The sequence below is a fragment of the Bos mutus genome, chromosome 19, assembly GCF_027580195.1.
Source record: "Bos mutus isolate GX-2022 chromosome 19, NWIPB_WYAK_1.1, whole genome shotgun sequence".
NCBI lineage: Eukaryota > Metazoa > Chordata > Mammalia > Artiodactyla > Bovidae > Bos > Bos mutus.
In genome coordinates this window covers 32331224-32343577 of record NC_091635.1, presented here as the reverse complement: position 1 = coordinate 32343577, position 12354 = coordinate 32331224, and the positions used below count along the sequence as shown (strand labels likewise).

At 53.7% G+C, this 12354-nt stretch overlaps 1 protein-coding gene across 14 annotated transcripts in view; it reads right to left on the bottom strand.

Annotated features, from left to right (window-relative positions):
- Positions 1-12354, bottom strand: part of MAPT (microtubule associated protein tau) — a 123182-nt gene that overhangs the window by 21323 nt on the left and 89505 nt on the right. For 7 of the 14 annotated variants that reach the window (XM_070389999.1, XM_070389997.1, XM_070389996.1 and 4 more), the window contains 5 exons: positions 11376-11431; positions 8151-8348; positions 7013-7139; positions 5474-5527; positions 3075-3340 (listed from right to left, as the gene is read on the bottom strand). In XM_070389999.1, coding sequence (XP_070246100.1) covers positions 3075-3340; positions 5474-5527; positions 7013-7139; positions 8151-8348; positions 11376-11431 — 701 coding nt within the window. The remainder of the gene's footprint in view (positions 1-3074; positions 3341-5473; positions 5528-7012; positions 7140-8150; positions 8349-11375; positions 11432-12354) is intronic. The other 7 variants (XM_070390008.1, XM_070390000.1, XM_070390009.1 and 4 more) reach the window with 3 other exon arrangements.

Here is a 12354-nt window from a genome sequence, read left to right as displayed (position 1 = left end):
AGTCTAACATCAGTTAGACTGATGTGCGCTTTTCAGTCTCTGCAGGTTTATAAACCTGTCCTGCTCCTCCTCCTTCAGCGTGTCACCTACTGAGGAAGTTGGGTTATTCTTCAGTCTCTTGAAGTGTTGTCCCTTTTACTGTATATGCTGGGCCAAATAAGAGGCCACAGGGACCCAGAGATCTCACAAGGACCTCCAGGGACCTTCAGTCCAGTCATTTTTTCTTTTTAATTTTGGCTGATCTCGGTCTTCGCTGTGGCACGCAGGCCTCTCCTGTTGCCACGCGTGGGCTTCTTGTGTTACAGGGCACAGGCTCCAGGGTGCACTGGCTCAGTAGTTGAGGCACACGGGCTTAGCTGCCCCGAAACATGTGGGATCTAAGTCCCCCGACCGTGGATCCTCTGCATTGGAAGGTGAAGTCGCTCAGTCATGTCCGACTCTTTGCAAGTCCATGGATTGTAGCCTGCCTGCCAGGCTCCTCTGTCCATGGAATTGTCCAGGCAAGGATACTGGAGTGGGTTGCCATTTCCTTCTCCAGGGGATCTTCCCGACCCAGGGATCGAACCTGGGTCTCCCACACTGCAGGCAGACTCTTTACCATCTGAGCCACCAGGGAAGCTCTTGGAAGGTAGATTCTTAACCACTAGACCACCAGCGAAGTCACCAGTCGAGTCACCTCAAGAGGCCTTCTGCTTGGATCGATCCCAGGGACCTTTTTTTCCCTTTTGTTTCTCTTTTTTTTTTTAATCTATTTTTTTGTTTTTCCTGGAGATTAATCTGTTGATCTTGTGGTTATGGCTCAGGTTTTCTTTGTTTCACACAGTTTTCTAAGTTTTGCAAGGAATTTACGAGGACGCTGTTACTCCCCTTTTGGCCACTTCCCCACATCTCCTTCCCCAATAAACCCCAAGCAAAGTCCACCTTTCTCCTTTCATCGTCAAGTCTGTAGCTGTGGACAAGCATCTGCACCCATGCGGTACAGCCATAACCTGGGGGCAGCCTCTCCCTTTCCATCCTAAGCATGAGTCACTGGCCCTCAGGCCACCGGACTCCTCCCCAACCACTGCATCCGGCAGCTCGGGTGCGAGGGGCGGGTTCCTCCCTGCTTAGCCTTGTCACTGCTGCTTCAGCAGGGTTTCGAGCACGGGGCCAAATGCTGCCCAGACCCTCCAGGCCGACCTCAGGTGAACTCGGGGATGACGGGGTGCAGCCCGGGCTGGGGGAGCCAGTGTGTGACAGAGCCCCACGGGCCGGGAGTCGCTGCCCATCACAGCCTCCTCTGGCCGCGATCGCGCTGGTCACAGCCCCGCGGTCTTCTCAGTGGTTCAGAGCTGGCCGTGTCGGGTTTTGTCTTTCAGTTTTCAAAACAGAGGCGAACACTCTGTGCCATGAAACCCCAGAGCTGGGGGTGGGGTTCAGATGCCAGTGGGAAACGTCCCATCACCTTGGAAACCCACTCCCGGTCAGCTTCAAGCCAGTTGCGCCAGAGCCCCCCCATAAGGAGACAGGCAATGTGTCTTTAAGTAGCACAGCAAACACTGCAGGGAGGTCAACACTGCTCAGGCCCAGCCTTGTGGCCCAAAGACCCCAAGAGGCACCCAGACCTCCCTGCTGGGCAGGACCCAAGGATGGGAAAGGGCAGCAGGAGGCCCTGAAGCTCCACGGGGATACAGGGCAGGGTTTCAGGCAAAGGCCACTGACATGGACCAAAGGCCTCTGAGACCCCTCCCTCCACAGTGACCCAGGCCCCAGTCAAGAGCGATTAATAAAATCAGGAGCCTGGGGGGCACTCTGGACTGAAGGGACACATTGGCCCTTGCCCACCAGGAGGCGCTCTGCTCCAGAAACAGTCCAGCTAAGAAGGCTCAACACAAGAGGTGGGGGGGAGTGGGTGTCCTTGTCCTCTGCTCCCCACCACACCCTGTTCTCCCTGCTCCATCCCCCTCCCCGGTGCTGGGGGGCAAGGAGCGTTGTCATGGTCTGAATTGTGTTCCCCAAATCCACAGGCTGCAGTCCTAACTCCCAGTACCTCCCAACGGGACTGTGTTTGGAATAGGGTCTCTAAAGAGGTCATTAAGTTAATATGAGCTCACTGGGGTGGGCCCTAAGCCAATAGGACTGGTGTCCTTACAGGAGGCAGGACTGGGACATAGTGACACCCAGAGAGGGACCAGTGAGGACACGAGGGGAAAGCAGTACCTGCAGGCACATGAGACAGGCCTCAGAGGAGACCAGCACCTTGACCTTGGACTTCTGGGCTCTATGAGGAATTACATCTCTGTTGTATAAGCCCCCCAAGTTCGTGTTAGTTTTTTTTTCTTGGCGGCACCTAAGTTCCCCAACCAGGGATCACACCCATGCCCTCTGCAGCAGAAATGTGGAGTCTTAACCACTGGACCACCAGACAAGTCCCCAGTTGGTGGCATTTTGTATGTCAACCCTAGGAAACTCACACAGTGGGGGAGGGGGTCAAAGAGAGGAGGAGGGGTCCAGGCTGTGCCCACATCCCTCCACCCAGGCTCTTGGAAGCTCATTTTCTCCACCTTTGGGAGACCCAGAGATGACGTGAGCACCCATTTGTCCCTGGAAGAATCAGTTGTTCAAAATGGTATCACGAATTTCCCCAGAATTGGGACCTAAACACATGTTCAACCAATGCCAGAGACACCCGCCTGTACACTGGTTGTCTCATGGTCTCAACCACAAGGAAGCTGGGGAAGCCCCTGCAGGCACCCACTTTGAGAACCCCCAGGTCGTGGGGCTACCACGCTGTCACCTCTGATCGATCCCATCAGCAGGGGCTGAGGTGACCGAGGGAAGAACCGGTGCTGTCTCTCCACTGAGCTGGCACTGACAGCCTGCTGGTGACCCCAGCACAGAACTGAACCCTAACCCACAGTCTTTCCTTCAAGAGGTCAGGGAGGGGCCTATGCTATGGGGCGGGGGCGGGACGCAGGCTGGTGGTGGGAGCAGAGGGGCTCCCCGTACCTTCCCCATCCCGCCCAACCCCGCCATGCCCGCTCCGGGCGCCCCGGGGCAGACACACACACAGCCAGTCTCGCATACGCCCTTACCTTGCCACCTCCTGGCTGGTGCTTCAGGTTTTCCGTGGAGCCGATTTTGGACTTGACGTTCTTCAGGTCTGGCATGGGCCCGGGAGCGGCCTGCAGGCGGCTCTTGGCTGCAGACGGCGACTTGGGGGGAGTGCGGACCACCGCCACCTTCTTGGGCTCCCGGGTGGGCGGGGTCGGCAGGGAGGGGGTGCGGGAGCGGCTGCCCGGAGTGCCTGGGGAGCCGGGGCTGCTGTAGCCGCTGCGGTCCCCGGATTTCCCAGATTCACCTGGAAAGGAGGGCGGGCGTGAGGCCAGGACCCAGAGGGACAGGAGTCAGAAAAAGGGTCTCTGTCCTGTGGTCCATTCCCAGAGTCAGGGCTGGACCAGGCCGGTAGGAACAAGGTCGGAAGTTCAGTCAATCCGGCGGGAGGCTGCCCTTGCCTCCATTTCTAGAGAAATGCCCCCTCTTCCCAGCCTCATTGCTTTGGGACAAAAATATCCTGCTTCCCAGGGAAGGAACAGAGTGGTCGCCAAGTACCACTCAGGACTACTCCCCAGAGGGGAGCAACTCCGCCCAGTGTCCCTGGGGTCGGGAGCGGCTCCAGCCAGCTGAGTGATCTCAGACAAGTCACTTTCCTTCTCTGAGCTCAGAGGAAATAAATATAATGCCGACTGACAGGCTGGGCAGGGATACCTTGGCCTTTGCCCTGAATAAGGGTAATGCGATGGTGGGCCAAGGTCTCATCTGTATCCACTGGACTCTTTATTTTTTAAATTTATTTTTAGTCGGAGGGTAACTGCTTTACATTGTTGTGTTGGTTTCTGCTGAAGGGCAGCGTGAATTAGCTATAAGCATAGGAAAAAACAAAATACGTATATCCCTGCCCCACATCCCTCCCCTCCAGGTCATCACAGAGCACTGAGCTGAGCTCCCTGTGCTATAGCAGCTTCCCACTAGCTGTCTATTTCACACATGGTTCCACTGGACTCTAACCACAGGGTGAATTTTGAGCTGTTCATCAAGTTCAAGGCCCCTTCCCCGCTAGACCCCTATCCAACCTCCCAACTCCTCTCTGGTACCTGGGTTCCAGAATGGTATGCCTGCATCTTGTCCATCAGTCCCTGTCTTTCGAAACAAGCCATGCCGCTTCACAGCCGCCCTGCCCTCCCCAAGAACGCCCTCCGCGAAAAGGCGCTGCCGGGCAAATAGCAGTGAGCCTTTCCGGACACAGGGCAGAGGCCACGCCCTCCAGGAGGGCTGCGGACGCCGCCCCTCTCCCAGCTGACCAGACCTGGGCTCCTAACACGTGTCTCTCCCTGCACTCTTCAACCCCCTGTCACACTTCCTGGTTGGCTATTCTGTCTGCCTCTTGGATTCGTGTTTCACCAAATGTGGTCCAGGCACTCCTGCTTCGGGATCTCGAGAGCCGCCAAGGCGGCGGTGGCGGTGGCGGTGGCGGTGGGAGGGGGTGGGACCTGTAAGATACAGATTCCGGGGCCCCGTCTAGGCCGGATAGGATAGAATCTCTAGGGGCAGGGACTGCAAAACTGGTGCTTCCCTTTCTCCCAGGGATTCTAAAGCAGACTCCTGATTCTTGATTCTTGAGCAGGATTCTTGAGTCTGAGAGCCACTGGGCTGGACGCTGTGCCCAAGTGGCGGCCTCACTCCCCTCCATTTCTGAGGGGCGGCCGATGCCCCCCACCACCCAGGAACCATGTGTACCAAACGGGAACCTGCTGGGCCCCAAGCAGGAGAAAGGGCAGCTCTCTGCAGGAAGCAATGTCTTCTCTTGTCAAAGAGAGGATGAGCACGAGGTTCTTGGTTGAATCTCCACGTCTGTTGGAAACTCCTCAAGGAGTCAAGCTCTGCAGCAAGAGGACAAGTAAAGCCTCCAGGCTCAGAGCCCCCTGCCCTCTGCCCCCTGGCACACAGGCTGCCTGGTAGACCGGGTGGTTCCCCACCCTTTCTGTGCCACTGAACTACAGAGTGACCTCAGGCAAGTCCCTCGACCTCCTTCCCTAAGCCTGTGTGCTCATCTGGAGAACGGCGCCAGCGGCCAGAGCCCACAGGACAGGATCCCCACCACTCGCCAATGCAGCTTCCCCCTAACCTGATTAGGGCCGGTCCTAACTCCAGCACCCGCATCAGCTCAAGGCACCTGCTCCCGTGGCCCCACCCAGAGCCCCCGGCTGATGCCAAGAACACGCAGGATTAGGATCAGGATTGCCCATTGGACAGACACATCTGCACAAACCACTCGAGAAGAGGAGCAGGCATTCTGCCTGTTCCAACTTCAGGAAGCCTACATTTCAAAAGCAGGTCCTCCCGGCTCTAACCCCCTCCCCCCCCCCCCAGCCAACCAACAAGCTGCACGTGCAAAAGGCATGACCCCAGCTGGGCGAGGCAGGCTCAGAATTACCTCTCTCAGATTTTGCCCCTGCAGGGGGTGGTTTTTTCTGCACTTGCATGGTTGCTTAAAAAGAAAAATCCACAGAAAGCCTCGTTATCATCAAGCTTGAAAAGGCCTCAATGAGAGTTTTATGCAGCAGGTGCAGGGGGTGGTGGGGGGAAGGTGGGAATGGGGTCAGGGAGCAGGGGCACCGGCTAGCAGGAAACAAGGTCGACCTGGGGGGCCTGTCCTCTCCAGGGCCGTTAAGATCCAGAGAGAAACATGGGTTCTTGCTTCTAGTTATGACTCCAGTTGCATGAATCAACTGGCATAATGTAAAGTGAAGAAATGCAGGATCAAAATCATATATGAAATCCAGTCAGGAGTCTGTGAGTTCCCCTTGTATCATATGTACTCTATACATGAGGAAAAACCCGGGCTTCCCTGGAGGTCCAGTGGTGAACAATCCTCCTGGCCAATGCAGGGGACACGGGTTTGACCCCTGGTCCAGAAAGATCCCACATGCCACTGAGCAAATAAGCCTGTGCTCTGCAACAAGAGAAGCCACTGCAAGGAGAAGCCCATACACAACAACCAGAGTAGCCCTCACTTGCTGCAAGTAGAGAAAGTCCGAGTGCAGCAAGGAAGACCCAGTGTAGCAAAAACATAAATAAATAGTAATTAAAAAGATAAATAAACCCTATGGGAGAAAGTCAACCAATGGGCCTTAGTGAGCGGGTATCCATGCAGGCCCCACCCTACAGCAACCTCGCTAAACGCCACGGCCAAGATATGCAGGAGACCAGGACTCTGGGCAGCCACCTCTGGGGCCAAGGAGCAGCAGAGACCCTGGGGTGCTGGCCCAGGCCTCACACATAGGCCGCCTAAGACCCACAGGCCCCCTGAGTGCTGCCCTGGATCACACCCTGAATCATGCACAGGCTAAACCCAGGTGCCTGGGACAGTCAGTCGTCAGGGCAGTGGGAAGGGTGGACTCAGCCTGGCTGTCCCCACTGGAAGCAAAATGGCTCGACTGAAGCCGTGGCTGGTACTCAGAACCCAGTGGCTTTTACTCACAGGAGCCCAGGAGACGGGCCCAGCCTGTGAGTGCTCAGCTAAGACCCTTAGGTTCTGTCAGAAGGTCCCTAACATCCCAGCAAGTTAGCAGGCGCTGCCCGCTATGTGAAGTCACACATAGTGTCCCACCCCTCATTAGGGGCTGAAAATCACCTCCCAGGTGGCGGGGAGCTGGGTGTCGCGGGATTTGAGAAGCTCAGAGAAGCCCCTTCTCCATCAGTTTTTAGTCAGTTATTAGTATTTTCCTCATGCTTAAAAGTCTGGTGAGACTTAGTCATGCAAACTCTCAGAGCCTCGATTTCTTCATGGTAAAAAGTGGGGATTCAATATCTAGCTCAGAAAATTAAAAGAATTAGAAAATGAACATTTGATGCTTCCTGAACCACAGGCATCAGTTGGCTACCAGAGGTTAACCGTCAGGGCCTCCGTGGCCAGCTCTCCCCATCCCCAACCGCCAACTAGGATTCCAGAGGAAGCCCTTCTCACCAGTACCTGGCGAGGTCTTCGGGGTGGGAGTGGTTTTTGCTGGAATCCGGGTGGCGTTGGCCTGGCCTTTCTGGCCTGGAGGGGCTGCTCCCCGGGGTGTGGCAATCTTCGTTCCAGGCTTACCATCCGCCCCCTGTAAACCAATGCACAGTAGAGTGTTTTTTTTTACAACTGGGAAGGGTTTCTGCCACCTGGCATCAATGCCAGCTCCACTCTACCAGCTTGACTCAAAATGAGGCTATGATTGGGGTGACGCTCTGCCAGCCAAATATAAGTGTCCCTTACCATGACAAAGATACACAAATCCACAGCCCCTCCTAAACTCCTGAGTACCACTTCCTCCTGGACGAACTGTTTATATGAGTAACCTGCACAAGTGGAGCCAATGTATTTCATAAAAAGTCAACAGAGCTCATAGCAATGATCAGAGTCAACATCCACCAGTGTCGGCAGGCAGGACGTCTGCAGACTTCCTACACCATTCTCTGACTCTCTTAGGGGGGTTTATCTGCCTGCTGGTGGTTGGTTTCAGAGGCACGTGGAGACAGTTTGTTGAACCTGACCGAGAGTGCTAAGCTAGTCCCATCCTTCCATTCTCTCTCAAACAGGTCTCGGGGTTCAGTAACGCCTCAGGTGTGCTAAGAGCCCTTGGCGGTGAACACCAGCATCAATTAGCAGATGGGCCACAGGTGGAGCACAGGTGCACAAGCAGGGTCAGCTGACCGGGGGCAGTGACCTTGACACACAACACAAACTCAAAAGAGAAACTGACGTGACCCGGGGACCACGAGATGGTTCAGGAGGGAGTGAGCCACTGGGACAGGTGTGGGTGCGAGGGCTGCTGTCCAACCCAAATGAGGGCAACCCGGGAGCATCCCCGAGTTACTAAAGCCGGGAACAGACCAAGGAAACCCACAGTGATTTTCAAACCAGGGTCCCCTCCCGTGCCTTACGGGATGACGGGGAGTTGAAAAGGATGGTCCTGCGCCTCCTTTCCCCTGTTCTAACCAGAGAATTTTAACTGTTTTACATGATGCTTCTAGGTGAGAGCTTATCTAAAGAAAGGTCTTTGCGTCTAGAAAAGCATACTTTTGAAAACTACAGCAGAGCAGCCTGATTCTTTCCAAAGGCGGGTTCCTCTTACCTTGACTTTCATCTCCTTTGCTCCAGAATTGCCAGTTCGGGGTGTGACAGAAGAGACGTGTTTAGGAGAGGAAGATGGCTCTGGGCACACGGCAGGGCTGGAGGGTTTGATCAAAGGGTCTGAGCTACCAGGAGTGGGGCGTTTGGGGCTAAGGCAAGGCCTATTTTTCAGGGTTTTAGCGGAAGAAGGTGTGGATGGCTTAAACATAAACATAAATAAAATCAAAATAAAAGTCAGCACATGGGAGAAAGGTACAAACTGAAAAAGGACACTAACTAAAAACAAATAAGGCAGGTAATGGTTTAAAGGCATGATCTCCAAACCATGTGGATCATTCACCCTTAACAGTCCTTATCAGGAAGACCAGAAAGTGACCATGAACTTGCAGTCATTCATCAGCTAATGCATATACTACGATGCTAGCATATGACGTACATTATGAAACTTACATATGGCAGAGCTGGAGAAAATGACAGACGTGTTGGTATGTTCTTTCTCCAGCCCACTGGATCTATTTCAGCTCCGCACTTTGGAGACCACTGGTTAAAAGGTGGCTCGCACCCAGAGAGTCAATGGAGATCGCCAGAAGTATATGATTCTTAGGATGTTTCTCCAGAAAACATCTCCAGTGTGTCATGGGTCAGCAGTGCCCCTGGTTCTGCTCAATTCCAGGTGGGGAGCTCATGCTGGCCCCCTAACCCCTCTCCCTCTTCCACTACACTGATAGAATCGTCCTTGCCAACATCAGGACTGTACCTGATTAGGCAGGTCTTAAGGATTCTGTCTGATACCACTTAGAACACACACACACACACACACACACACACACTGACTTTCTGATTAAAGTCTCAAAACTAAACTGTCTGGTAAATCTCCCCCCACCCAATATTTTTAAAATTAAGTTTTCTTGGAGTGTAGTTGCTTTGCACTGTTGTTAGTTTCTACTGTACAGCACAGTGAATCAGGTATATGTATATATATATATATGCCCTCTTTTTTGGATTTCCTTCCCATTTAGGTCACCACAGAGCACTGAGTAGAGATCCCTGAGTCACACAGTGAAACTGTTAGTTGCTCAGTCGTGTCCGACCCTTTGCGACCCCATGGACTGTAGCCTTCCAGGCTCCTCTGTCCACGGAATTCTCCAGGCAAGAATACTGGAGTGGGTTGCCATTTCTTTCTCCAGGGGATCTTCCTGACCCAGGGATCGAAACTGGATGTCCTACATTGCAGGCAAATTCTTTACCATCCGAGCCACCAGGGAAGCTATACAGTAGGGTTCTCATTAGTTATTTTATACATAGTATCAATAGTGTATATATGTCTATCCCAATCTCCCAAAGTCTGGTAAATCTCAGTCAGGCCACTGGTTACTCTTGAGTACGATCTACCTAATGAAGTAGCCTAGGTGGTGTAGGTGGCCAATGGGAAGGTGTCTGTGAGCTGGACGACCTCACAGAGAGGAGAGTGTGTGAAGGAGGGTGGACAGCACCTTGGACTGGGATACATGGCCCTGGTGGAGGAGGCTGGTCTGGGAGTGGGAAGGGCCATGCCTTCAGGAATAAAACCAAGAGGCCAAGTCCAAAGGTGTTCCAAAGGGGAAGTCAGAGCTACAGAGGAGATTCCTGACCAGAGACTTGTTCATTACCGAGATTCATCACTAAGGTGGCTGAGGCTCTCTCTGCAGCCAGCCTTGGGAAGGAGTGTAAGAGGGACGAAGCAGGGGTGTGAGGGGAGCGATGCGGGCTGAGGCCCTGGGGCTGCTAGCAAGAAAAGCTGAGGGTGGGTACTGGCAAGCCAAGCCTTCCTTCCCCAGCTTCACAAGGTCCCCTCCGCTGGCATTGCTCCCTACCTGGCCAAGTGGCCTAGGTTCGTGACAGATCTGACCTCTCGCTGCGAGGCTGTGAGCAACTCCAGGGCAGGGACAGCTTAAGAATGGATGAATGAACAGAGAACAGGATTCCCCTGAATGGGCATCCCGATTGGCAAGCAGTTATTGCAACTCCCTCCCACCCTAAGTCCCTGCAGTAAGTACCCTCAGCTGCCCCACTGGGGTCCTGTGATGGCGAACCCCGACTTCCTCCAGGGCAAGCACTTTGCGCAGCCACCCTCAACACACAAGACCAAAGCCTAGGGCTTGATTCTGTGTCTGGGAACTCCATCAGTCCTCCAGGACGGATGAACACCCAGGAGTTTCAGGCAGCATAGATGGGGGGCTCTTGGATGCCTATAAGAAAAGCAGGTCTTCATCTGGGGCCCCAGTGAGGTTTTCCTGGAAAAACATCCCTGTGCAGCTATGAGAGCTTTCTCCAAGCTGCCCCGTCATGGGGAGAGTGCGCTAGAGCTGACAGGGAGCGTGAGAAGGACCATGCGGTCCTGGGCGCAGTTTGGGTGGTAAGCAGGCTGCTTGGTTTTCTGGTCCTTGGTGGGGGAAGATCTTAAGACTGGCTGGCAGGATTTCAGGACAGCTTCTAGGGCACCAGAGCCCACGTGTCCACTCAGCATGTAGGGTGTGTATCAGGCTCCCCTCCTCTGGCCCGCCTCAGCCCTACCCCAGCTTGGCAGCAACCGAGCCGATTTGCTCAGGACTCCCAAACATGTGATTTGTCTCCTCCTCTCCCCACACCCCCCTTTACCTCCACTGATCCTACTCCTCAGGATGTCTCTTCTCACCCCTAGTCACCAACCCCCGTCTTCATCTCTCCTTCTCAGTCTGCCTCACAGGTCCTCCCTTCTAGGGCTTTTCCAGAACCCTCCACTTTAGGTTGGATATCCCATTTTTGCTCAATACTCCCTCAGCCCCCTAAGTAAATGGTATTTTCTAGATAGATCTTAACTATATCTCTCTGTGTGTATACAGATATATCTTTGCTGTGCCTAGACCTGTAGTGGGAAGCATAAAATCCAAAATTCACTGCAGAAAATTCAAACATACTTTCATTTACTGTGAACGTCTTAATTCAAACAATGCTGGTACAACTATAATTAGGAGCATTCATTCATTCATTCATTAACCTGCTGACTGCCCTTCCCTGGCAGAAGTATCCAAGGATGATGCCGGCATTTTAAACGTTTGTATGAAAACGCAAAGCGCCGTGAATGACAGCTGTACCTCGGGAACCAGCGATTTCCACGTGTCACATACAGAGATCAATTCAGATACAAAGAATGGCTTCTTGATGAACTTGATGGCGGCAGAGCGCTGCCATGGTTTTCTCAGCTTACCTTGGTTTTTTTGTCATCGGGTCCAGTCCCATCTTTGCCTTTACTGACCATGCGAGCTGATAAAATGCAAAATGAGAAAGCATATTACATCCGTTAGCACAGCTCACGAGAGCCCAGTGGAGGGAAAGTGGTTTCTCAGAAACTGTGCGATATGTCTTGTTCAGTTGGGCCAGTGGAAACCCGGCTGATTTCTTTCCCCTTGAATCTGTTAGGTGTCTCACTGTTAGTATCAACACAGCACACTGGGGTCATTGCTTGCAACACCCTGACAAGAGTGGGCAGCAGGCTGGCTGAGGGCGGGGACATGCATAGGCGACGCGGAGGAAACTGTTATGGGTACACGCTGGTACAGGGGCGGTCAGGGAAGGTAGACGGCGCAGGACCACCTCTCACAGGCTCTGCCGGGGTCAGCCTCCCCCGACTGGGGCCAACCCTGCTCCAAGGAGGGGCATTTGGAAGCCCCAGGGCTAAGTGCAGGGCAGGTCAGCCAGGCTTTGGCCCCTACAGGACCCCTTGCTCATATTGTCACCCAAGGACCAGGGGGAGTGGGCCGCTTTCCCAGAACCTGCCCCGCACTCACAGGGGCTTGGGTGACCAGTCCTAGTTGGCTCTCTGGCAAGTCCAACCCACCCCTGGAGGGCCGTCTCACCACTTACAGACTCTCCCAAGGGGGACTACTGCTTGTCCTTTCCCCAGATTACCAACAAACCAGCTGCCATCAAATATCCTATAGATCGGCAGTCCTCAAACTCTTTATTTCATTGAAGATGATTTTTCCACGGACTGGGGGTGGGGAGGGGATGGTTTCAGGATGATTCAAGTACATTAGATTTATTGTGCACTTTAAATCTAATGCCACCACTGATCTGACAGGAGGTATTGATCTGTAGCCTAGAGGTTGGAGACCCCTGCCACAGATAATCTCTGGATTTTAGGACCAAACCATTGACAGATTTTGTGTTTGGAAAGCCATACCCCT